General features: G+C 40.5%; 1 protein-coding gene across 2 annotated transcripts in view; it reads left to right on the forward strand.

Annotated features, from left to right (window-relative positions):
- The window catches only part of NSG2 (neuronal vesicle trafficking associated 2), a 98470-nt gene extending 79564 nt beyond the window's left edge, over positions 1-18906 (forward strand). For both annotated transcript variants that reach the window (XM_075601013.1, XM_075601012.1), the window contains exons 5-6: positions 15777-15887; positions 16861-18906. In XM_075601013.1, coding sequence (XP_075457128.1) covers positions 15777-15887; positions 16861-17052 — 303 coding nt within the window. In that variant the 3' untranslated portion in view covers positions 17053-18906. The remainder of the gene's footprint in view (positions 1-15776; positions 15888-16860) is intronic.
- Positions 18907-27512: the final 8606 nt, after the last annotated feature.

Here is a 27512-nt window from a genome sequence, read left to right on the forward strand (position 1 = left end):
CAAGGCTCCCATGTTCGGTAGAACTGATCCGTGGTTTGGTTTAGTTGGGCAGTCAGCCTTTGTTTGTTTTTTTGTTTAGAATTTTTACCATATTTTGGAAAAAATCAAAATAAGCAAGAAAATGTGACAATAGCATAATAATGCATTCTTAAAAATAAGTATAAAATCATAAAAACAATTAGGAAACTAAAATAATACAACTGAAAAATGTAAAATGAAAATGAAACACAAGAGCGCACCAAGGGTCAAGATTTAATAAAAACAAATAAATAATAACAGTAAAAACTTACATATGGGGGTAAGTATATCCAGTAGAACAGTGCAGGGGAAACAGTCCTGGTGGTGGCCTGGGCACAGGGAAATGGTGCTGAGGCTTACGAGGTAGACCCGCGCGCTGGGGCTGCCTGGCTCGGCACCATGTTGTTCTTCCTTCCGGGTTGCGGCTTCTCGCAGGACCCGTGGATGGTTGCCCGCCTCATACGCCGGTTCACAGAATTTTTTTTTTTCCGGTTTCTTGCCTGATGAAGCACAACACCGTGTGAAACGCGTTGCGAAAGCCCTACAGTGCAATTGGAGATTAGCCGACTGGTGTACTAAGCCTCAGTAGTCCCATCAACATCCAGAGACTGTCCGTGAACCGGAAAAAATTTTTTTCTGTGAACCGGCGTATGAGGCGGGCAACCATCCACGGGTCCTGCGAGAAGCCGCAACCCGGAAGGAAGAACAACGTGGTGCCGAGCCAGGCAGCCCCAGCGCGCGGGTCTACCTCGTAAGCCTCAGCACCATTTCCCTGTGCCCAGGCCACCACCAGGACTGTTTCCCCTGCACTGTTCTACTGGATATACTTACCCCCATATGTAAGTTTTTACTGTTATTATTTATTTGTTTTTATTAAATCTTGACCCTTGGTGCGCTCTTGTGTTTCATTTTCTGCTGCTGCCCGGCGGTTGGAGCCATCCTGCGACGGGACCTGTGGAGGAGGGGTGCCTTCACACCACATCAGCTGCAAAAGGGAAGAGTTGGTCTATTCCAAGATCGTGTTAGGAAGCAAGAGCGCGGTTTGACTTTATCTTCTATGAAAAATGTAAAATACTAAACAAAAGACATGTCAAGAAACACCTAAAGATGGGCACTTGGTCTGATTTTAAATTTTATATCATTTTGGAGTTTTAGTTCTAAAAATCTTAAGGCTGTGTAATGTGATTTTGGCTGTGTAATGTGATTTTACACACCCCGTTTTTCCCATCTCTATGTATTATTATAAAATGACCAACGTCCTCACTTTGCTTTTTCATTTCAACTATTATTATTTTAAAGCACCAATCCGTCCTACTCATTTTTTTCACTGAAATATTTAAAATTTTAATTGTCAATAATCTGCTTCCGATTTGGGAATTCAAAATGGCAGTCACATCGATCCACAAGCCAATAGGAAGCCACAACGTCTTTAGGGGTTGACGACATGTTGTTAACAGAGCGGCAAGTACTGTGTGTAAGCTCCAGAGGACCTTGCGGTTTAGATTCTATACAAAAAATTAATAGAGGGATTGCTGCTTTCATGTTATCACCAGCAATGCTTCTGTTTCTCCAAACATTTACTAATATGTTCTGCTGGAAGCTGAAAGTATGAGGTACTGTAGGCAAAAGATATTTTTGTCTCAATCAAACATTTAACTTCCAACAAATGGTTATATACTGATAAAATAAAAGGCTAGAATAAGGACAAAACATTATATCATGCAAATAGGGTAGTAACACATATTATACTTCACATACTGTATCTCTGATACTACACATACTGATTGTAGGAACTGAGCTGTTATGTGTCAATGTGGTGGTTTTGTTATTTTAATGTCACGTAAAGCATTAGTTCAAACTATTTACCATGGACTGCAATGGTTTTGTTTATGCGTTGGTGAGAGCGTGGGAAGGTAGGGTGAGAGCTTCAAGTGCAAAAGTATTAAAAGCAAAAAAGTCCATTATACTGGAAGTAATTAAGGAGCCAGAATACAGGGCATCACATGGCAGTTTAATCATTATGCTGGAATTAGTTCATGGCATGAGGCAAACACAAGATGGTTTTCTACCTCAGTCAAACATTTAACAGATCATTAATGGTGACCATTGGTATTTTTGATGAAAAAACTAGATTTAATTAAAAAGCATGTTTTTTATTTTGTATAGATACCCTGCCATAATAATAACTCTTTATAAAGACACTCTGAGTTAACTATCATGGTTGTTATTGTATTACCTGTAACTGTGTGTACATCAATGGAAATCTATTCCATCCTCTTGCATCTAGTCACTTAAATCAATTGTAAGTGAGATAAACAAGGTGCATGTACAGTATCAGTTTGAAGCAAAACTGAGGCATTTTCACCAGACTCCTATGTACCAAAGCATTTTGATCTGATTTTCCCTCGTCTGCCTTAGGGCTGTTCTATACAGCGGCCGCGCGTTCCTATGCGAACGCGCGTGCATGTGCCGCATGCTTTTCATGTATTTAGAGCCGGGAGCTGCAGGTTAGTGTATATGTGTGTGGATGTGTGTATGTGTGTGTATGTGTGAGTATATGTGCGTGCATGGGTTGTGTGAGTGAAAGTAAGTCCTAGATTGAATTTTTAAAGAAAAAAAAAAAGTTTAATAAATATTTTTTTTTGTTTTACAATCCTTCACACACACACACACACACACACACACACACACACACACACACACACACACACACACACACACACACACACACACACACACACACACACACACACACACACACACACACACACACACACACACACACACACACACACACATCCATAGAAACACACACACACACACATATCCATAGAAACACACATCCATGCATACCTACACACACACACACACACACACACACACACACACACACACACACACACACACACACACACACACACACACACACACACACACACACACACACACACACACACACACACACACATCCATAGAAACACACATCCATGCATACCTACATACACACACACACACATATACATACATTTGAGCGCAGGTAGCGGCGCGAAAAGATGAATTTCTTCATCTTCGCCGCTGTCTGTCGGCTCCCCTCTCCCTGCCGTGCGCGCGCAGCCCTTCTATAGAAAGGCTGACTGACGTCAGCCAACTGAAATTCCGGCGCGCGCCCGGTGTAGCACGCGCACGGCACTATAGAACGTGCCTTAGATTGCACCTTGAGGAGTGTTAGTAAGTGTAGATGTGGCTGATTTATATGGTGCACATATTACAATGAGATGTACAGTATCACATTCTGTGTCACTTTGCACTATTCTTTTTGCTTTTAATTCTCCCCCCTCAAATCTGTCATATGTGAAGTGGTATAAGAATAAAATGCTGCACCAGATGAAAGAAACTGAGCAAAATGGAGCAGTGCATCTAACTACATTTTTCTCTGCTTTAATACATAGACCCATAAGTATTTTGATACATTGACATTATAGATACATGCTAAAAATAAAGCAGGTAGAATCAATTTGACAGCAAAATTAACTTGTTTGGTGGTTTAATAAATAAACTCCTCCTACTATATATCATTATTTAACGACTCTTGGTGTAAGCAGCATTGCCTTTTTTTGACTTCACTTAAAATGTTGGTTTAAAAGCCATACTGTTGTCATTAGGAGCTCAATAAAGTACAACTGGTATGTACTTTATTGATTAGAAACGGTTGTAAATCCAGTGCCAGCCCAAACTGTACATTGCAGGAGATAATTAGTGACAAAAATGCACTGGCCTTCAAAGTGGAAAAACTACATTTCACCATAACCTTGTGATTTTTTTATGTGCCTATTAGGCTTCTATTCAATATGCTTTGAAGTAATTTTCCACTTGTTCAGGAAGATTCAAGCCCCTTACAAATGATTGGAGCTTACATTTTCCCGAATGAGGGCAAGACAACATCATAACAGGGACATTTATTTCATGTGCTTCAGGTATCAACAATTAAACTTGGTGCTAGGGATTACTTACTGCCTGGTGCTATGCCAGTGGCAGAAGACACCTTAAGCTCCATTGTAGTAAATGGGCCCTAAGGTGTCTTCCATCACAGAAGGTGTCTTATGCCACAACGGTGCGCAAACTGGGGGGTGCAAGATTAACTGCTGGTGGTGCGTGTTTTACAGAGGCACTGCGCGCTTCCCGAATGCACTTAAATTAAGTGCCGGGGAAGCAGTGAGGGCCTCGGTAAACCTTACTTACCGTGGTTCAGCCGGCATCTGGAGACGTATCGCCATGGCAACGCGGCATCAAATGAAGCCGCGGGGTCATGTGATGTCGCGTTGCTGTGGCAACGTGACGTCATGACGCCCAGACACCGGGAACCAAGGTAAGGAAGAGGAATGGAGGGGGGCACTCGGAGAGGACAGCCGGCAGGGAGGCACAGGGGAAAAAGATTGCGCTCCCCTCTCTTATGGCATAGCACAGTTTAGTACACATGGCCTTTAGTGCATTAAAAAATAAATAAACATATTATTAACACTACTAACAGCCAGTATTCTACTTGGTAACATAGTTGCTTAGGGGTTCCAATTTTGCATAATAATATGGTTTGATAGTTTTAATCAAAACAACTTTTTAAATCCAAATACACAAAATATTTGGCTGCATACTTTCTATTCAAATGATGCTGTTATTTTTCTCAAAAACAACCAGGCCTTAAATACCAACAAAGCTGTCAAATCTGAGCATGATGTCGTTTATAAATCGAAAGTTACAAGCCTTCAAAAACAGGTTTAAAAAGAAATGGTTGCTTGACCGAAAACAATTTCAGCACAACCACGCTGACACAAGGCTGACATAACCTTTTGCTACCATAAGTCTTTCAAAAAATTATGAGCTTCTTGTCGTGTGTACCTTACTTTGCTTCTTGTTTAGGTAACTGAGATATAAGGTCATTTTATGGAACATGTAAGGAAATGGGAAAAATTTGGACTGTTATACTGATGAATAGGACCCTTTCATCATGTTGTAAATGACATTTAACTAATTTCCTATTCCTCTTAAATAAAACAAAATGGTGAAATATTTCTTCATTTCTTCCATTGGGGAATGATGCTTCAATTGTCCATCCTAATCCATGAACTCACCTATGCGCAGACCAGCAATATTTCCTGCATCCTTTGTAGCCATGCTATAAAATGGTCTGCAGTTGTCTCCCCTGCTGGCAATAAACCTGGTAAGTTACAGGGATGCCAGCAGTAATCATGGAAGTTTGCCCTCACACCCTGGTGAGGTGCTCTATGTATGGATGGGAGTGGCTGCATACTCTGAGTCCATTATTAGTGACATCAGAGCTGTGACAGTTCCTGAAGTATATAAGGCACAGCACTGCCCAAAGTTAGTGTCGTTGCTGAGTTGTTGGAGTGCGTTGGGAATGAAAGGATCCACTAGTGCAGTAACTAGTGGTCCATTTCTACATCAGACTGGATAAGAGCCACACTGTGTTCAGGGACCTGGCACAGGGGTGATCTCCCTACGGGGAGAGGGGATCCCACTCCATTGGGAGGGCGTACCTGTCAAAGGGACAGCAAATCAATATGTGAGGCTGAGACAGCTGGCTGTGAAGGGCAGCTTGCCCATACGAGATCAATAAAGATGCCCTGTTCAAAGATACCCCCACTGTGTGAGTGTGAGGTTACTCTCCAGTGGAAGGCACCACCAAGAAGGAGTTCCTCATCAGGACCCTCTCCCTGCGGACGCATAGATCCTGATGAGGTGGAGGCGCTGCACGTGATATAGGTAGGACTCGCACACACTACCTCAGCTACCTGTTTGGGTTGACAATCCCCGAATACCATCATGCGGGAGACTCAGGAGTCCTGTTGCCTACAGGTGCACCACCAGACACAACCATGTAATGGGGACTGGTTAGACCACATGGGCCCATATGAGATTGGGTGGGTCAGGCTAGAGGGAATACCCGTTACACCTACAACAATTACTGCTGCGGCCAAGTTTATTCGAGCATTTGCCCGTTCTTGGCCGCAGCAGTATCCTGGCGCGCGCCGGAGGGTGACGGGCGCGCGCCGAAGCAGCGGAAGAGCGCCCTCCGATCGGGGCGCTCTCCCTACCGCTGCCGGGTCCGCCGGGTCCCCCGGAACCCCCTGCCGCCGTCCCGCGATCGCGGGACACCAGGGCCCCCTCAGGGGGCGCTGGCACCCGATGATGCGTGACCGCGCATCGGTGATGCGCGGCACGCTGAGGGAGTGCGGCTCGCAAGCCGGGACATTTCCCGGCTTGCGGAATGAGCCGCACTCGGATAAACTGTGTCGGCAGTGTAGATTGTTTTGTATGTTTTACCATAAGAAACTGAAGGTTAATTATGTTGAACAATTTTAAGTGATTTTGGAACACCAGTAATATCAGAAGAAGGAATGTAGGAAAAAAACCTCTGTTTTGTTTAGTATCAGCTATTAGTTTCCCATAATAACAATTCATTTATTACATACACATGTGTGTACTATACTGTTGTCCAAAATACTGTAGGTGCACTCACGATACCAGGTAACACATCTGGGACTATGAGAAAGGTCATGAGTAGCAAGATGATATATATATAAAGCAGAAAATAGCCGTGTTAGTCCAGTTGCGATAGTGCAGAATAAATGAGTTCTTCAGTATTAGGTGATACCTTTTTTATTGGACTAACAATTTATGTCATAGGACAAGCTTTCGAGAGTTCTCCTCTCTTCTTCAGGTCAAGCAATACTGATATACAAAGGATTCAATGGCTAAAACAGCGTAGAGAGAGGAAGAAAAATAAAATAAAAAAACAAACAGATATTTACTGTAGATAAGGTAGGGTGTTAAGTGTTTGAAGCCAGGGGACAGTGTCAAAGAAAGGTGGGGAGGGGAAGGGATGCTGGGGGGGGGGGGGGGGAGAGAAAGTTTGGATAAGAACTGAGGCAAGCAGGATAATTACAAACAATTTTGATAGGGTGTGAGAAAACCCATGTCCGCATTAAGTCCTTTGGTTTTGGTGTCAAAGAGTCTTATCATTCTGAGTTCAAATGTTTTCCGTTCTTGGGTGCTTTTAAACATTCCATTGAGGATTTTGATTTTTAAATCATTTATGGAATGATCTGGTTGTGAGAAGTGATGTCCCACAGGTGAGCAGTATCTTCCTTCTTCGTGATGGAGTTTAGAGTGTCTGTGCATATTCATTCTTCCTTGTAGTTTTTGGCTGGTTTCCCCAATGTAGCAACCTTGGTCACATTTGTTGCACTGAATCATATACACTATATTCGTGGATGTGCAGCTGTATGATCCTTTAACGTTGAATGTTCTATGGTTGTGACTGGCTGTGGGATCTTGGCAAATGTGTTTGCAGAGTTTGCAGCGTTTGATGCTGCACGGTTTTGTGCCATTATCCATGTCTTTAAAATCGTTGTGACTAATTAGCTTGCTGGCCTTAATCTTCTTGTGGCCCTATTATGGATGACCGACAGATGCCTTGAGCAGAGGCGCGGGACATTTACATGGTGATATGACCTCTGATTTACTCTCAGCATACCCATGACTGTCTTCCGTTTTTTACGGTTTTGCTATCAGCATATCCCCTACATGTGTGGGAGGTGTCCTCTGGTCTAGGCTTCCCCTTGCCTAATTCCACCAATCCTGGTTTACTCAGCATTTTCTCATCCAACAGCATTATTTAGTTATCTATGTGGGATTCATGCTACATGTGTGTGGATTGATGTTTCTCTTATCCCTGTGTGTGGCCCTGTCTGCCCTCATTTGTTTATTATTTTTCATCTTATAATATTTTCTTTGCTTTGTACAAATTTCATTTTTTGTTGGACATTTCTTTTTTATTTAAGAATGTCTTCATATTAGGTTTTCTTTGCTGGCACATATACATTTATATTATAACATATGTTTTCCAGCTGATGTTTGAAATACCTGCTACCCTTAATGGTTAGTTTTGGGGACCGGCGGGTCATCAAATTCAGTGGGATCCTCTGATTCCCTCTGTCTTTGCTTAGATAATCCCCCTCTGCCCCCTTTTTCTTTGTCATCTGGGCATCCATTTTAGAGGTTCTGTACATTTAGCATTTGTTTGGGATTTGAGTTTCCACTGTGTCTTCCCCGTCTGGTATTGTTTTTATATGTATGTCTTTTTTACTGTGTTTCATGTGTTTTTCTGGTCCATGATTAATAAACCCTTTTGTACTAATATTCATACTTTTTCGTGTTCAGAGTGCTTTATCTGGGATTTCTGTCTTTTTTGTGTGTTCATATATTCTTTCCCATAGCACCGCCATTTGCCCGTATTTTGGAGTATTTGTGGTTAATGATCAGTATTTGTGTCCTTAGGTTTTTGATGTGGTTATATTTGTGGTTTTATATATATATATATATATATATATATATATATATATATATATATATATATATATATATAAAATCAAAAAATAAATAGATGATACCGTTCTGTGGCTAACGAAATGCTTTTATTTGTGCGAGCTTTCAGGATACACTGATCTCTTCTTCCGGCGATGTTACAATGAATGAAGCAAAAGGTATACTTAAAAACAGTGTCTCTTGGAATGTTATCTGTGCTGTTCCTTCCTAGACAGCGATATCATCTGGAAGGAACAGCACAGATAACATTCCAAGAGACACTGTTTTTAAGTATACCTTTTGCTTCATTCATTGTAACATCGCCGGAAGAAGAGATCAGTGTATCTCGAAAGCTCGCACAAATAAAAGCATTTCGTTAGCCACAGAACGGTATCATCTATTTATTTTTTGATTATTGAAGCTCGGCTAACACGGTACTGATACCTCTACATATATATATATATATATATATATATATATATATATATATATATATATATATATATATATATATATATATATATATATATATATATATATATGTGTGTAACGGGTTTTCTGGACTGGCCTGACCCACCCAATCTCATATTGGCCCCTGTGGTCTAACCAGTCCCCATTACAGTGTAGTGTCTGGTGGTGCACCCGCATGATGTTGTGTGGGGATTGCCAACCCAGACAGGCAGCTGAGGTAGTGTGCTGAGTCCTACCTATATCCAGTGCAGCGCCTCCACCTCATCAGGAGCCCTTCTGTCGCTTGGGGATGGTCCTGGTGAGGAACTCCTCCGTGGTGCCCCTCTCGGTGTAATGACTCCACACTTACACACAAGAGTATCTTTAATCAGGAACATCTTTATTGATGGTTATGGCCTAACTGCCCGTCACAGTGATCTTCTAGCCACACATAATTATTCAGCTGCTTCCCTATGAAAGGTATGTCTCTGTCTTTGATTTGGGGATTCCCTATCCCCGCAGGGATGTCTTTCCTGTGCCAGGTCCCTGGTCACAGTCTCATCACTTTGCAGTGTCTAACTACACCAACTACTTTTACTCCTTGCATAACATTGCAGAACCGAACCCCCAACAGCTTAGCAACAACTAACTTTTGCTCAGTGCTGTGCCTTATGTATCCTCTGGGGGCTGACACAACTCTGACAGCACTAATTATGGATTCAGAGCATGTGACCACTCCCATCCATACATAGGGCACCTCACCAGGGTGTGAGGGCAAACCTCCATAATTACTGCTGGCATGCCCATAACTTACCAGGCCTTAATGTCAGCAGAAGAGATGACTGCAGCCATTTTACAGCATGGCTACATATGTATATACACTGGCGACACACTTTATTCGAGCTCGGCTAGTCCCACGAATTCGGGTATACCCGGGTGTATTGAGGTTTGTGACTGTTTTCTGCCCGAGTGCATTGAGTTATTTTCCAGGCAGGGATTGAAGCATTTTATTCCCGTTGGCTGCAATACTGCACAGTACATATATATATACTGCATTACAATTCATGAATTTATGCCATCTGGGAGACACGCGAAGCATTGCAGCCTATTAAATCCTAATCATTATCATTTAACAGATCAGCCGCCCGTCAGCCAGGCATGAACCCAGGCTGGGAAGGCAAATGCAACGGGGCTTGTCAGAGGTGAGGAGCGGCGCATTCCAGGTATCTGCCAGGTACATACCAGGTATGTGCTCGAATAAAGTGTGTCGGTATATATATATACATACACTGTAGAGGTGGTCCCGCTTGCTGATGATAAATTAATCAAGGGCATGTGATTAGCAGCACCTGTCTGCAACTTAGCATCTTAATTCCTATGGGAGCAGTAAGGGTGTACTTAGTTTTTCACACATGGCTTCTCCATTTTGGCTTTATTTTTGTTAAATAAATCATGACACAGTGTAATATGTCATGTGTTGTTGTTCATCTGAGGTTGTATTTATCTAATTTTAAGACCTGCTAAGGAATAGATGATTGTTATTATGTCCTGATATGTAAAACCATAGAATTCAAAGAGGGTGTACTTTCTTTTTCACACAACTGTATATATAAGGGACAAATACCCCCTTCACCCACCCATGCAACCCAAAATAAACATTAAAAACACAATAACACTAATACCCACCTCCTCTTCCCCCAAATGATTGATACCAGAGGCTGTGGGTGTCCGGGGGCCCTCGGGTTGTCCCTGCGCGTGTCTGTGGGGCTCTCAGGTGGTCCCTGCGGGAGCCTAGGGGCCCTCAGGATGTCCCCTCGGATGTCTGGGGGCCCTCAGGTGGTCCCTGTGGCTGTCTGGGGGTCCTCAGATGATCCCCATGGGTGTCTGGGAGTCTTCAGGTGGTCTCTGTGAGTGTTCTGGGGGTCCTAAGGTGGTCCCCGGGGGTGTCTATAGCCCCTCAGGTTGTCCCCATGGGTGTCTGGGGGCCTTGGGTGGTACCCATGGGTGTCTGGGGCCCTCGGGTGGTCCCCATGGGTCCTCAGGTGGTCCCTGCGGGTGTCTGGGGTCTTCAGGTGATCCCTGCGGATGTCTGGGGGCCCTTGGGTGGTGTCCAGGGTCCCTGTTGGCCTGCGATACCAATCCTGTGGGGGAAAAAAGTGTGGAATACATTGAAATAAATACACCCCCTTCCCTCCCCCCCAACACATACAGTACAGTAATGGGCAAAATTACTATTATCCACATATGGATAATAGGTCATTTGCCCATTATAAAATCAAACATTAGCCAGTCAGCACAAATGAAATAAATAAAATGTTCAACTTACCCCTGTCATCATGAAGGGCGACCTTGTCAGTATACTGTAGGTCCATGTCCTCCAAAGCCAGCAAGAGTACCTGAAAAAATACAGTCTAATGGCCCCTAACCCCTTAATCACCATAGCGGTTAATAACCACTATAGTAATTAAGGGGTTAACCCCCATCCCTCGCTACCCACCCGGGAGGCCTAACCACCCACCCTGGACCCACTATACACACTATACCCACTCTGTACCCATTGATTGTCACAGTAGTATATTATACCCATATAATATGGGCATGATAAGCCACTATAGCAGTCAATGGTCAACCTAACACAAATAATTAAGGCCAAAAATACACAATAATCAAAGAAATACACAAGCACCTAAACACCCCAACAATAAAAGAAATAAATAGCCTAATAGTACACACCACAAATAATTATCTATCACCAAAATACTAAAATTCTTACAATTATGTATTCCAAAACAATACAATTAAATAAACACTTATCCAAGCAAAATATGAAACAAATAAAACCACTAGCTAAACAATCCATTAAATAAATAAAACCACTAGCCAACAAAATAAATAATTAATTTAAACCACTAGCCAACAAAACAATTAATTAAAAACGCTAACCGATCCTGAAATGTACTAAAAACAAGCCATCCAAATTCCAAACAATTGAATCCAAACAATAAAAACAAATAGAAAAAATTACAATCACCTTAGGACCCCCAGACACCCGATCTCTGGCGAGATTTGCGCAGGGAGAGGCGGCTCTCTCTGTGCAGCTCTCTCTGCAGCTAAAACAAATCACCGAATTTGGCCTTTTCAGAGAGGCGATCATCACGTCGCCGTCTACTCGCCTGTTTTGTGAAATTTTCTATCACAGGTAATCGAGGCTTTCTGAATACCGTGATAACAACTCTCAAAAAACTGGCGAATTAAATGGCCCAGTGATTTCTTTTTTATGAAGGCTTATGGAATAGGCCCCCTTTGTCTTCTTAATGCATTTAAAATGTAGCCAGAATCAAATGATTTTCCATAATTTATTCATCCTGAGTGGTAGATTGTATTAATAATTTCAGAAAATCACTTCTTGGATATGGTCCACGTGGATGTGGTCCACAATGTTGCATCTTCTGCGGAATTCTGCTTGTTCTCCAGACTTGGCAAGTCCAGGGTCTGTTCCAGCTGATTAGTGAGTTTTTTGATGTTGTCAAAATCTTGTACTGAGAGTGTTTGGAAGTGAACCGATTGGCCTGTAGTTCTTGCGGTCTTCTTTGTCTCCTGCCTTATGGATGAGGATAATTAGGGCATTTTCTTACATCTTCAGTTATAGGCATGCGCTGTATATTCCATTTTGGTTCATGTGTCTTGGTGTTGTTTAATTTCTTGTAATTTCCTCAGTAAATGCTTTGTCTCATCTGATATTTTTCTTATGCTGTTTTTTTGGTAGCTATTCCTCTAATTTTTTTCTGCATTTAAACTACAATCTTCATACTGTAAGTTCTTCATAATTCTTTTTAAGGTATCCCCTTGTATCCATTCGTTGATCTCTTCTTGTGTCCAAAGGTTAAGGACTGTACAGTCTCTAATCACATGTTGCCTTTTTAGCTTGGATATTGTCAATTTAATTCTTGATTGTATGTACTGTATGTATGTCTTTATATAGCGCCATTAGCGCTTCACAGTAGTAATACACACGACAATCATATAAATAAGAAATAATATAAATAACACATAATGGGAAGAAGTGCTTCAGACATAAAAGTAACATTTAGGAAAAGGAGTCCCTGCTCCGAAGAGCTTACAATCGAATTGGTAGGTAGGTAGGTAGGAAGAACATACAGAGACAGTAGGAGGGCATTCTGGTAAGTGCATCTGCAAGGGGCCAAACTTGATGTATCAGGTGTATAGTATTAGCCACAGAGCTACGCATATGCTTCGTTAAGCAAGTGTGTTTTAAGGTGGGTCTTAAAGGTGGATTGAGAGGGTGCTAATCGGGTATTGAAAAGAAGGGCATTCCAGAGGTGTGGGGCAGTCAGTGAGAAAGGTTTAAGGTGGGAGAGGGCTTTAGATACAAAGGGGGTAGGGAGAAAACATCCTTGAGCTGACGCAAGAGTCAGGATGGTGCATAGCGAGACATTAGGGCTGAGATGTAAGGAGGGGCAGAAGATTGTAAAGCTTTAAAAGTGAGGAAGAGAATTGAGTGCGAGATGCGGAATTTGATAGGAAGCCAGGAGAGTGATTTCAGCAGGGGAGACTCTGAGAGAGATTTAGGAAAGAGTAGAGTGATTCTATCAGCAGCGTTTAGGATAGATTGTAGGTATTGTATTGTATGTCTTTATTTATATAGCGCCATTAATGTACATAGCGCTTCACAGTAGTAATACATGTGGTAATCGAATAAATAACAGATAATATAAATAACAGATCATGGGAATAAGTGCTTTAGATATAAACATAACATTAAGGAAGAGGAGTCCCTTCCCCGAGGAGCTTACAATCTAACTGGTAGGTAGGGAGAACGTACAGAGACAGTAGGAGGGAGTTCTGATAATTGCGTCTGCAGGGGGCCAAGCTTTATGTATCAACTGTTCAGAATGTTCACAGTGCTATTCGTATGCTTCTTGAAGCAAGTGTGTCTTAAGGTGGGTCTTAAAGGTGTATAGAGAGGGCTTTAGATAAAAAGGGGGTAGAAAGAAGACATCCTTGAGCAGAACGCAAGAGTTGGGATGGTGCATAGCGAGAAATTAGGGCTGAGATGTAAGGAGGGGCAGAAGAGTGTAAAGCTTTAAAAGTGAGGAGAAGAATGGAGTGTGAGATGCGGGATTTGATTGGAAGCCAGGAGAGGGATTTCAGGAGGGGAGATGCTGAGACAGATCTAGGAAAGTGTAGAGTGATTCTGGCAGCAGCATTTAGGATAGATTGTAGGGGAGACAGGTGAGAGGCAGGAAGGCCGGACAGCAGGAGGTTACAGTAATCAAGACGGGAGAGTATGAGGGCCTGAGTCAGAGTTTTAGCAGTCGAGCAACAGAGGAAAGGGCGTATCTTAGTTATATTGCGGAGGAAAAAGCGACAAGTTTTAGAAATGTTTTGAATGTGAGGGGCGAATGTGAGAGAGGAGTCGAGTGTGACCCCTAGGCAGCGTGCTTGGGATACTGGGTGAATGATCGTAGTTCCAACAGTAATGTGGAAGGAGGTAGTAGGGCCAGGTTTGGGAGGAAGTATGAGGAGCTCTGTTTTAGCCATGTTGAGTTTAAGGCAACGGAGGGCCATCCAGGATGATATAGCAGAGAGACATTCAGAAACTTTGGTCTGTATAGCAGGTGTAAGGTCGGGTGTTGAAAAGTATATTTGTGTGTCGTCAGCATAGAGGTGATATTTAAACCCAAAAGATGTTATTAGGTTTGTTTGTAGGTGAGAGGCAGGAAGGCCGGACAGCAGGAGGTTTCAGTAATCAAGACGGGAGATTCCACTGGGTCTAGTCGATGTCCATTTTCTATTTGGTTTCTACTTAAAGAATACATTAATGATAAAAGTTTTCACATTCTTGAATTCTATTAATTTGTATCTATGTTCATTCCTGTTGCTGTAACCATGCTTACCAAATGCTTCACTTTGCACTGGAATCTCCCAGAATGATATCAAGGTGCCAATTTCCTTTTGTTGTTAAATTGGTTGATTTCATAGTAGAGGTTTTCCATATATTCTGTGTGATTTGATGTTGGAGCATACACTTGAATAATTTGAAGTTTGTATATCTGTCATCTAAACGATCAGCCTTTCTTATTCCTCTATGTTGTTTCTCCATTTCTTGTTAAGGATGAAGCATACACTGATTCTTCCTTTTTCTGTACCACTAAAATAATGTGTGTCCCTTTTGAGGTCTTCATCTTATCTTCTAATGTAATATTTATATAATTTTTGTGTATACGTTTAGTTTTGTCCCAAATAATGTGAGACCATCTGTTGTGAACGTGCCTTATCTGTACTGTTTAACATGGATTCATTTAATATCCAAGAACATTTTCGAGAGCTATAATGAATAATACATGGACATGGAAGGAATCACATATTTTCAAAGCTTGGGGGAGGAGGGGTAGTGTCATAAGTAAACTCTCAATGGAAGGACATGTAACAAATGCACTCTTTTTAAGAGGAGAAGGGCTAAAAACACAAAACCCTTGAAAAGCTTTTTATTCCTTTGAAAACCTTTGAGGTGCGCTGTGTAATTGAATTCACGATGAAAATGGATTATCAAAAGGCCATGCAAACAAAAATGTTATGTTAGGCTCCAAGAAGATATCAAGGACCACTCAGATCCTAATAATGCTTAGTGTCCCTACAGTATGCCTCAGCACTGCAAAATGAATCAGTCAATTCACTTATGTTGACTGCAATCCATTTAGTACCAGAGGGTCCCTGTTTTCTATTCCTGGGCTGGAACATCAACTTGAAACCAACATCTTTCCCAGTCAAATATATTTTTTTATAATTGCATTTGCCATGATGCAGTACAGACCTTTTTTGAAATGAAGATGATCATCTCTAGAGTTTTATGTCTCTCTTTCTGCCAGCACAGTTATAGCTGTATTGTTTTCTTTCCTTTCTAGGTTACAATCCTCATAAGCCTGGCCCTGGCGTTTCTCGCATGCATAGTCTTTCTTGTGGTGTACAAAGCCTTCACATATGACCACAGCTGCCCAGATGGATTTGTGTACAAGGTACAGTATGTGCCAGATGCTTCACTTTGTCACCCTGCACATGTTTAGGTAAAATTAAACCTGATGGATGGGACTTGACTGTACCATTCTTAACTTTATTTAGTGCTGGGAAAATAAAAGTTGGTACAGTGCATTGTACTTGACTTTATCAGCCTCTTTGTTGTAAGAGGTTAGCACAGTACAGTATACTGTGTTCCCACAATTCAATATAGTAAGCACCATTGTAGTTGATCTATTTATTGTTGTCTGGATTAAAGGATTAAACTTCTCAACATGTTTAGGAAGAAAGAGAAAATAATCGTTGGACAGAGTCCACTGAGAATGCTGCAAGTTCATTAGTTTAAAGCTCGAATATTATGTACTACATATCAAGTAACATATTCATGACCAGAAACTATGCTAAGAAAGTATTGTACTTCATGTTAACTGGATCTAATATTAGGAAATGGACCTCTAGATTATTGTTAGAAAACTGGTGATTATGGCACGTCATGGTGGTTTGATTGATTATGAGGCTGTTTGTTTTTTATATTTTGAATTAACCAGGAAGAAAACAGAAACATCTTGAATAGAAGATTAGAATGTTTCTGAATATTATCTAAAGCTACGTTTCTTAAAATAAACAAAATATTTATTTTGTATTTGTCATTACATGTAGACATTGTAAGCAAGTGCAAATAATGTTCTCTGTAGTGGAATGAAAACCTGGCGATGTATTCATTGAAGTGATATAGGACTATATTTACTAAGCAGTGCTATTCCATAAGACCTTTTCCAGCACTGGAAGACACCTTATGGCCCATTCAGATCGATAAGCTATAAGGTATCTTTTGACGCTGGACTATGCTTTAGGTAATAGTACCTCTTAGTAAATATGCACCTTGATTTGATCATCTCTATTCACTTGATAATGGCGTTCTCACTTTGCATTTCCTTGTTCTCATGCTTTCTGCCATCTGCTCCCTCTTCACAGCATAAGCGATGCATACCATCTTCTTTGGATGCTTACTACTCAGCGCAGGATTCCAACTCACGGGGAAGGTTCTACACTGTAATCAGCCACTACAGCATGGCCAAACAAACAAGCTCACGATCTGTGTCCCCCTGGCTCTCCTCAGGATCCACTAATCATGAAGCCAAGGCGAGTAAAACTGAAGGCCACTGAGATGTCATGCAAACAAGGGACATCCCTATTTCCAGTGCCCGGGGCGTGGCTCAGATGAGGTGCCGTGTTGAAGATGGAAAGCTAAAAAAAAACTTGCGGGATTTGTTAAAAAAACAAACAACTAATCTTTCTTTTTGTGCATTGTTATTGTTAATTTGTAACCAAGTCACAACCATGTAAAAAGGCATGTTTGATGTTAATTGTTAACTTGCAATGTTAAAATCAGCAGAAAAACTAAATAAATCCTTATTTAGTTTTTTTTTCAGTCATGGACAAATTCAACAACATGGATGTTGCTATTTACATAAGGTGCAGACAGATCCAGGTGAATAATGTTTGGCTTTGTACAAATTTACAGTAGTATTAATCATCATTCTTTGTGAATTAGCACAGCTGTAATGCATTGGGGACTGAAAAAGACTTCACTCATTAGAGCATTAAATTGATTTTTAATAGGCCAAAGAGTCACTAAAAGGCATTAAAATACAGTAGTATTTCATTGGAGACCTACAGTAGGCCAAAAAATTGCGGTGAACATACAAAGCAGAAATGCATGCTTAATATGTTGAGGGAAAAATAAAATCTCCAAATCCATACATGGATTCACAGCGTATGTGGAAACTTTGGAAGTTACATAATCTAGATTATTTTAGTTTTGCTTCAATGAGCATCGCTCCAAAAGGCTGATATGCTGTATTACAGTTGTGAAAATAAAGTGACTTTGTGGCACGGCATTAGCCTGCTTTGGGTGTATATTTGTGCTAAGATAATAGTGCAAAGCAATAGTTAAGGTGGTACATTTAAGATGTTTATGAGGAAGGGTTTGAAGTGGGACTTTATGGATCCATGCCAAGCGCACTTAGCATACAAAAAAGCAGGATGGCGGTATTTGGATCTGCACTAAAGTCAAAGGCCCGGGATCAAAATAGTTTAGGAATCATAGCATGCTATAGAGAAGCTTGCTTACTTAGTACAGTACCCACCTTGTGGTTTCTGGCATATTTTAGCATGATAGATAATTAATTTTGATAAATTATGTAATTGAAGTAGTCCTAATTTAACGTGCATTGAAGCACTGGTTAATAGTTATTCTTAGGCAACATTGATGTCCTTTTAAAATTACTTCTTGGACAACTCCCAAGGTCTACTATGTATGCTGTGTTAAAAAAGAGCCCACTTTTAATATACTGGTTGTATCTAAATACACCATACACAAGCCTGGACATCCATTTGCTTTTGTGTAACTTTCACCATGTGTCCCCACAAACCATGACTTTATGCAATAAATTGATATCTAATTGCAGTTCTCACCAACAACTCAAAGATGATAATATTAGGTATATTGAGTTACATACCTTTTGATATTGTTGGCTGACACTTCATGCATTAAGTTAAATGAAATTGAGGGAATATGACAGATACATTTCTTTGCTACCTTTAGTGAAAGCAAGAAGTGATGTTTTATTCGTGAATGTTGAATGACAATGTAAGAGCCTGTAACACAATGCTCTCCAATGCTTTGCTATTTAATCTATTTACATTTCTTGTTCGTAAGAAATGTAGAAAGTTTTCCCAAATGTGCTGTTCTGCCATGTGTATCCTCATAAACCTCAGCTGCTGGTATAATGTGTACTGCAACTTAAATATAGTGCCAAATTCAATTCTGGGTTCCTCCCTCCACTACGTCTCACCTGTAAATCCATTGTCACTGGAAATGTGCAAAATAATCCACCCACTCAGCTGTTTATAATTTTGTGGTGTATTTCTCGTTGGTAGCTAGCAGAGACTGGAGTATTCTTGGTGTAATTCTTGCACTTTTCTGACAGGAGAAAAATAAAACTGGATGTGTCTGAACAGCAGGTATGTTGTCTGATTATTTTGTGAGTTGAATTAAATGGTAGGAAACAGAGAATATGGTATTAAAATGAACTTGTAATTCAACATGAATTCCCATTTGTTGCTGTTACAAATATAATTCCCATAAGAGGATATCATGGCTTATGCAGTCAATTCTGATCCATAAAAGTATTTATGAATGGGTGATGTGGAAAAATGGATTTGAGACAAAAGGTGACACTGTGTGTTCATTTGCATGTCATTTCTCAGAATCCCTTGCTGCAGTGGAAGGTGATAATGGCGAAAAGCAGGGTTGTACACCTGTCTAAGACATGTGAATGCACTCACAAATTATATTTTTTTTATATAAACACCCCCCAAATACATATAAACCCCCTCCACCCCTAAATACCTAACCCCACACCCCCAAATAGATATTTTACCACAAACCCAAAATTCATAAATCCCTCACCACTCCCCCGAGTCGTCCTATTATTTCCAGCATTAATTCACTTACATCTAATTTATCACAGTATTTAGATTTTTATTTACAGCCACTAAGCTTGGAACTTCCATCACATCTTAAGGATACAATGGCAGTGTTGCAAACATTGCAAAATGTGAATTGGAAAACAGGCCATCGGATGGCTACTGTGGATGTTCTAGTGCTCTATACAAGCATCCCTCATGCGGAAGGCTGTCTGGCAATCAAACACTTTTTGGAATCAAACAATCGATTACCATCTAAACAGATTGAATTCTTACTAACATCTATTGAGTTATCTTAAAACACAATTACTTTTTGTTTGATTGGAATTATTTTTTACAAATCGTGGGAACAGCCATGGGTACAAAGTTTGCCCCATCATTCGCAAACTTTTACATGGGATGGTGGGAGCTTTTAACAGTGGATAGAGTACCTCCACCGCAGTTCATTCTGTGAAGGAGGTACATAGATGATATTTTAATCATCTGGGATGGCGATGAAGCATCTTTGACCAGTTTTATATCAAAGCTAAATGACAACTCATTCAACCTTAAAATTAGTGGTGAAAATAGTGAAAAGTCTGTACGTTTTTTGGATCTTGAGATTTTTGGATCTTGAGCATGATTCCATTTGTACTAAAACCTTCTTTAAGGATACTAATGTGAACTCCTATTAGTTGCCATAATAAGCAATGGCTCAATAATATTCTATTCAATCAGTTTGCAAGATTCAAAAGGAACTATACACATGAAGAACATTGCCAAACCCAAGCATCTTTTCTAAGAGATAGATTTCTTCGAAAGGATTACAATGGACAACAAATTGATCAGTCCATGGATAAAGTCCTCAGAAAGGAGCGTCAAACTCTATTGCAATATACTCATAAGTCACAGGGAAAAGTGGCTAATACTTATGCGGCCAGTTTACTGTCTAATGATACTGTCCCAAGGAGTGAAACAATACACTCAGAACATGACTCCTTAGAAGAAAGAACAGCTTTCCAATGTTTGTAACCCAATATGACGCTCATCATGCGATTTGAAAAGCAATAAATAAACATTGGAATATTTTGGCTATAGACCCCATTCTGGGAGCAACACTGGATAAGAAACCTAAGGTTATCTACAGTATAAACAGGCTCAAAATTTGAAGGGTATCTTGGCTCCAAGTCAATTGAGACAACAAACCCAGGAACCAAAATCAGTAAAAATGTATTTTGGTATTAAAGGTAATTATAGGTGTAGTAGGTGAAAAACATGTTATCATATGCTTTCTGAAAAATATGCCACATCATTTGTGACCAATTAAAGGTATGAAATAAAGAGATTTATAAACGGCCTCACTACACATGTAGTGAATCTTGTCCAGTGTGAATGCGTGTTCCAATATATATGTAAAACCAAAAGACAGCTTAAAATCAGTATATTGGAACACCTCGGAAATATTAGGAATATCCCAAAATGTATTGAAAAAAATCAGCCACTTACACATCTGTTAAAACACTTTCAGCATACCCATAATTGTGATTCCAACAAATTGAAATTTATGGGTATTGAAACCGTAGCAGCAAGTAAAAGTTTGGGAGATAGGGACCTTCAATTAATGAGAAGGGAACAGTTCTGGATTTTTACGTTTAAATTGAAACATCCTGGGGGTTTGAATGATTACATCAAACTAACCCCATTTCTCAGGGAGTAGGATTCCATCAGCGAACAGTCCATGCAGTATGTTGGTATTCTGTGTCATATTGTCACAATACAGCACTCTTCGTTGTGAGCTGTTTTATTATATTCATATACTGAATTTGGCTCATACTATAATGTTTAAGTATATGTTCATGTATTTTACGTAAGATGGTACTGTATATCAGTCTAACTAGCTTTTATTATATATTTTTTTTAATTATGTATTCAAATTATTTACAGTATATATTACATTTAATTCATTTTTAAATATATTATCTAGGATGTATTATGTACTGTATGTGTATGTATTTTGAACACTGATGCTCATCACTGACAGCTATTCAGAGCTCACTGAGTCACTTTATTATATTTATACACAAATATCTAGCTGATCACTTAGTACATTTAATTATTATTACTACAGTATTTGTACTTGAAAAGATGAATCAGACCGCTTTCCCTAGGGATAGTCCTAGTATAGTGTAGAAGACAAAATAGCAGGTGCAAGGGGGCATATAATATAGAACACAGACTTGACCCAAGCAGAGTGAAAAGATTCCCCACATAATTGCACTCAATGCTAAAATAATTTATTTCAGACAACAATTGCCCGTCAGTTAAATTTTTCGTTGGTCAGTCTTACGAAAGTCTTTAAATCTAAGTATCATACAACTTGTTACACAGCTAGTGTCAAACATATTACATCTGGCAAAATATATTACTTATCATTTCTCTGTGTTGCAGCACATGATCATTATTGAAGTATACCATGAATATATAGTCTGACATTTATTTAGAGTAACTATATGTACAGACATAATAATTGAAAATATTTGACTATCAGTGTAGAGGATTATCTGTATCTATCATACCTAAGATACATTTACTTTAAATAACACCAACACTCCACTTCCAGGAATTTGTATGGTATACTTTTAATCTTTACTGTGATTATGTTCTGATGTAAATACAATTTTATTATTTTTGTTCTAATATTACTGATCCCTAATGGTAATTAGACTGACCAACGAAAAATGTAGCTGACAGATAATTGTTGTCTGAAATAAATTATTTTAGCATTGAGTACAATTATGTGGGGAATCTTTTGACCCTGCTTTGGTCAAGTCTGTGTTTCTACTATTTGTACTTATTAGTATTATCTCAATTAAACACACACACACACACACACACACACACACACACTCAGTATCACTCATTTCAAACACGTATTTATATTGAACTATTCACTATCACCCAACACTAAGGGTCACATTTTTTTTTATTATATGCACTGCAAGGATAGGTGCTCAAAGGCACTGTGCCTTGTAATTTGTGCTGACAGCTGTGTGCATTGGGAGTTACCCTATGATCTAATTGTATTGGTCGCTCTGCACAATTTAAATTCACCGACAGCCCCCATACGTGACTCCTGACGAAGTACGTTGTACGAAACGTGTAGAGGTCACGAGGGGCTGTTGTGTGAACTCTCATTGGTGAGGAGACTGACCGGAGGGAGGAAGGAGCTGTCTGCAGATGGAAGAACGGGTCCGGACCTGATCATCATCTGCTCCCACTGCTGAGTCTCCTGATTCTCCGGTCAACTTACTCTTACACTTCTAACCAGTTGTAAGTTTACCAATACAACAATAATAAAACAAAATGAATACAGTTTTATCACTGTACATTATTCAGTCCCATTGTGGGACAGTTCATATTTTATCCATAAATATACTGTTTCTCATACGCACCCTCTCTGCTCTGTTTTTGCGCGATATATAAAACACCCCCCAAATACATATATAAAAAAACTCCCCAAATACATATAAATCCCCTCCATACCCAAGTACCTAAAAAAAGACACCCCCCAAACAGATATAAAAAAAACCTACAAATACATATTACCCTCGCCCCACCCACCAAATACATATAAAAAAGCCCACAACTAAATGCATATAACCCCTCCACCCTTAAATATATAAAAAACACCCCCAAATACACATAAAAAAACCCCACCCCCAAATACATATAAAACAAATCCCCCTCATCCCCCAAATATATATATTAAAAAAACACCCCCAAATACATACAAAAAAAAACCCACGCTCCCAAATACATACAAAATACAGCTGGTGGCTACGGGGGTCTGGCTGCCGGTCCTCTAGTTGCCGCTGGGCCCCCGGCACTCCCCAGCTGAAGACCTCCTGAACTAACTGTCCCACGCCGAGCTTCTGATGCCACTGGGCCTCCCTCTCATGCCGGTGCGCGCCAGTAGCTGAGTCCAGCTTGCTTCCGGCACGCACCGACGTTAGAGAGTCGGGTGCACGCCAGCATCAGAAGCTCTGTGTGGGACAGTCAGTGAGGAAGGCCTGCAGCTGGGAAGAGCTGGGGGCCCATCGGCAACTAGGGGACTAGCAGACGAGCCCCCTGCAGCCACGGGGCCTTCGACACATCCTGGCTCTCCTCCCCCTGTTGGCGGCCCTGTAAGTAAGAAAGCAATGTCTAAAAAATACTTTAAGCTAAGTCCATATTATGATGTTGCCTTGCTTACCACTAGTATATTTTTTTAATTTTGAAAATAAAAACAAATAAAATAGTTATTGATATTTTACATTTCTTATTAATTTGACTTTGCTGAATTCTATACTGTAGCAATCCACAGTGGCCAATTAATTCTGTTTTCAAAGCTTAGTATCCCAGAATGACATGAACATGCCTAAGTTTTTCAAAGACAGTTGAATCAGTAATTATAAATGGTACCCAAAGAAAAACATATTTTGAGTCAAGCGGCTTGGAGTATTTAGATTTTTATTTAGCATCATTTTTTATTGCAGCAGTGTCATTTGATCCTTATGTGATACAGAGAGTGGTTAAATTAGAAACAAGAAGCATTACATGTAGGTTAATGCAGACCTAATACAAAAGTAATCACTTTTGTTGACGCCACAGCATAAAGGTAAGTGACAGCCGTAGTTTTCCCCGGGATCTCTGCTTGTGGTCCGTTACTTCTGAATAAGAGCACCTACAGTGAGGAATCCCTGCTCCCGGGGGAAGCTGCTTAGATTTTACACTTTCTAAACTGGCATTAGATCAATGATGGCCAACTCTAGTCCTCAAGAGCTAGCAACAGGTCAGGTTTTCAGGATATCCTTGCTTCAGCATAGGTGATGCAGCCAAAGACTGCAACTGATTGAGTCACCTATGCTGACGCAGGCATATCCTGAAAACATAACCTGCTGGTACTCTTGAGGACTGGAGTTGGCTACTCCTGCATTAGATCATAGGATCTTAGAGCATTAGTTAATATAGTCTTGTAGTCTTTAGAGTGCTACAATAACATAAATAATAAATAACCCGGTTTTAGGTACTGGGGTAAAAATCTTATTCAGAACCAATTCTATACAATTGGATTCTAAATCTAATTGATTTCCTGTGACTATCCCAAAGAGCTGTGGATTATGAGTGAATATATCGTCGGCCCACGAGCTAAAAATTGTTTGCTAATGTTGCTATCCTACACGTTGTGATTTAAATGAGTTATCTGTCAAAACCATGATTTCTCTTAAATAAAAAAAATATATATATTGGCTGCAGTAAACCTGACGTCAACGTCTTCTATTATGTTAATACTGTGACAGCACTGCTTTCCATTTAGCTATGATTTATATGTCACTGCTAATGCAGTCTTCCCTAGACAGTTGGCGTAATCACTAGCACTAGTAAGTAAGAAAGAAAAACAACCTAATTACTTACATCCTGTGCACTTTGCAATATGTAATTGGACATGCTACTGATTGAGAGAGGAAAAATCATATTATAGCCGAGTTGCATTTAAATGACTCTTTATTACATGCCATGGCTAGGTGATCAACATAGGTTGTGGAATAAAGTAATTTAATTCTAGTTAACAGTTCTGGATTGATAGTTTTTACATTTGACATCCTAGATGCAGGTTTCATATTCAGTGCTAGATATACAATACAGTACATACAACACTATCCAGTTATTAATATCATTTCAGTGAGAATTAGGGGTTGCAATCTGAATCTGAAAATGAGATTATATCTATACTGCCTACCAATGATATACAGTGCTTAGTCCAAATAAAGTACATTTGACAGGTCAGCATTGAAGACCCCTCCTGACTTGAAGGGGTTCAGATGGGTAGATCAGTAGTACAAGATATCACCATAGCACATGACCGTCCCAAGACTTTTTAATTATGCATGTCAAATTCAATGGGAACAGCAAGCTTCTTTACACATTCTTTTCAGCCAAACTGGGTACTGAAACTACCTGTGCTGCTGTCACCTGTTCGGCTAACAAGAGGCCTTAGCCTCCACCACTGGGAGCCTGGGGTATACCTATTACCGTGATGCAGCGCCTCCACCGGCGAGGGATCCCAGCGTAGTGGGAGGAGTCCCTCACCGGAACCAATATACACAATAATTACACACCTTTATATAAAACAGTATTTACTGAACACACCTTATTCAAGCACCATCAACACAACATAGCGAGCAGACTATCACCCCACAATAACACCTCCCAGGTGGAAACCCCAGAGTACTGGAGTGCCTAGGCACTTAACCCCTAAGTGTCCACAAGCAAGTCCCTCCCCAAAGAGTGTGTGTGGGATAGTGCGCTTCCCTGTGTGTTGGGGCCCGTTGGTGCATTTGTTAATACCTCCCTGGTCTCAGTCCAGACCAGGACAAACAACGGAACTCCGTAGATCAACGGTGTGGTTCCGCGCCACAATCTGCTGCTCCTCTCCTGAGTGGATCCTTGGAGTGTACCCCTGGAAATAGTCTCTATCAAGGAGTCTGGGTAGGCTCCTCTGCAACATGCCGCACTTCTCTTCAGGCAATGTCCTATAGCATATCTCACACTATTACTACAGTGAAAGGGTCCCTTTCTGATGCCTTTCCCTACAGCACTCACTGCACACAGTATCTACTGGGAGTCAGGGGATCTAACTGGGACCTTGGGGGCATCTGGCCTAGCCCAAGAGAGCACTGCTCCCTGGAGACTACTTGCACCCTCTCTGTCCGGATCCTGACTGCCCCTTCCTGTCCCAGAATGCAATACTCTTTCCCTTTCCAGGGGAATCAGCCATCTCATTGGCTCCCTGGCGTCAGGTGGTACTCAGCCCCTAAGCACTATGGGGCTTGTAGTCCCCGCGGGACCTTTACTGCGTTGGGGCCGTGTGCGCATACTGTCCTCTGCACATGCGCGATCTTCTGGGAGAGCGCTCGCAACAAACAATGGTGGCACCCTGCAAAGGGAGCCACCGGCGAGCCTGTGGCCCTGCCTGCAATACCCCCTACAGCAGCGGAGGTAAGGAGGGTGAAACCGGGTGACCGGGGAACTGGAGGGACACCTGGCTACATACAGTATGCATAGGAGAGCTGACTTACTTTCCACACTACTAAACAGTGATGGCCATATCAAAGTTCAATGCTCTTCTCAGGTTCTCAGGAATTCCCCGGTGGCAGTAATCATGAGTTATTACATAGAACAATAAAATCAGAAATATAAAGTGTAATACTATTTATTATACTTAAAACAAAAGGGAAGTTACACTCAAAATATAAAGATTTCTGTATATGATAATAATATAATATAAGTTATTAGCTTAATGCCTCTGAAAGAGGTGGTACTGGAGGTTCAACAAGCTCATTAGAGATCTTGCAGTTCTTTAAGAAGTAATATTGTCAACCAAAACCCCAGAGTGGTGCTTCCTCACACCCTGGTTCGGACTCTGACATCTGTCCGGATAAAATATTTATTTATTTATTTATAAAATATTTTATCAGGAAGTAATACATTGAGAGTTACCTCTCGTTTTCAAGTATGTCCTGGGCACAGAGTAAAACAAATAATACATGGTTACAAGTACAGTTACATAAATGAACAGGGTATACATTATATACAAGACATTGCATGCACAGTTAAAGAAAATATATATTATGAGCGTATGAAACAGTTACAGACCAGGTTAAAATGTGAGACAGCCTTAGATTTGAAAGAACTTAAACTGGTGGTGGATGTGAGAGTCTCTGGTAGGTTGTTCCAGTTTTGGGGTGCACGGAAGGAGAAGGAGGAACGTCCGGATACTTTGTTGAGCCTTGGGACCATGAATAGTCTTTTGGAGTCTGATCTCAGGTGATAAGTGCTGCATCACTGCTAACTCGTTCCAATTTCAACACAATTCTAACAAAAATGAAGGCTGTGATTCACAACGAGATGCCTTCACAGAGCTGAGAGGGGAAATATCAGACCTGTGTGAGAGAACAAATTTACTCGAGGTAAAAACACAGACCTCTCCCACTTCCAAAATGAAACTTTCAATTTGATTCAAACCTTCTGTAAACAGATCTTGAATCTTCAGAGCTCCTACGAGGACATCGAAAACAAGAGCCACAGGAATAATACATAATTAAACATACAGTATA

The sequence above is a fragment of the Ascaphus truei genome, chromosome 5 (assembly GCF_040206685.1).
Source record: "Ascaphus truei isolate aAscTru1 chromosome 5, aAscTru1.hap1, whole genome shotgun sequence".
Classification (NCBI taxonomy): Eukaryota; Metazoa; Chordata; class Amphibia; order Anura; family Ascaphidae; genus Ascaphus; species Ascaphus truei.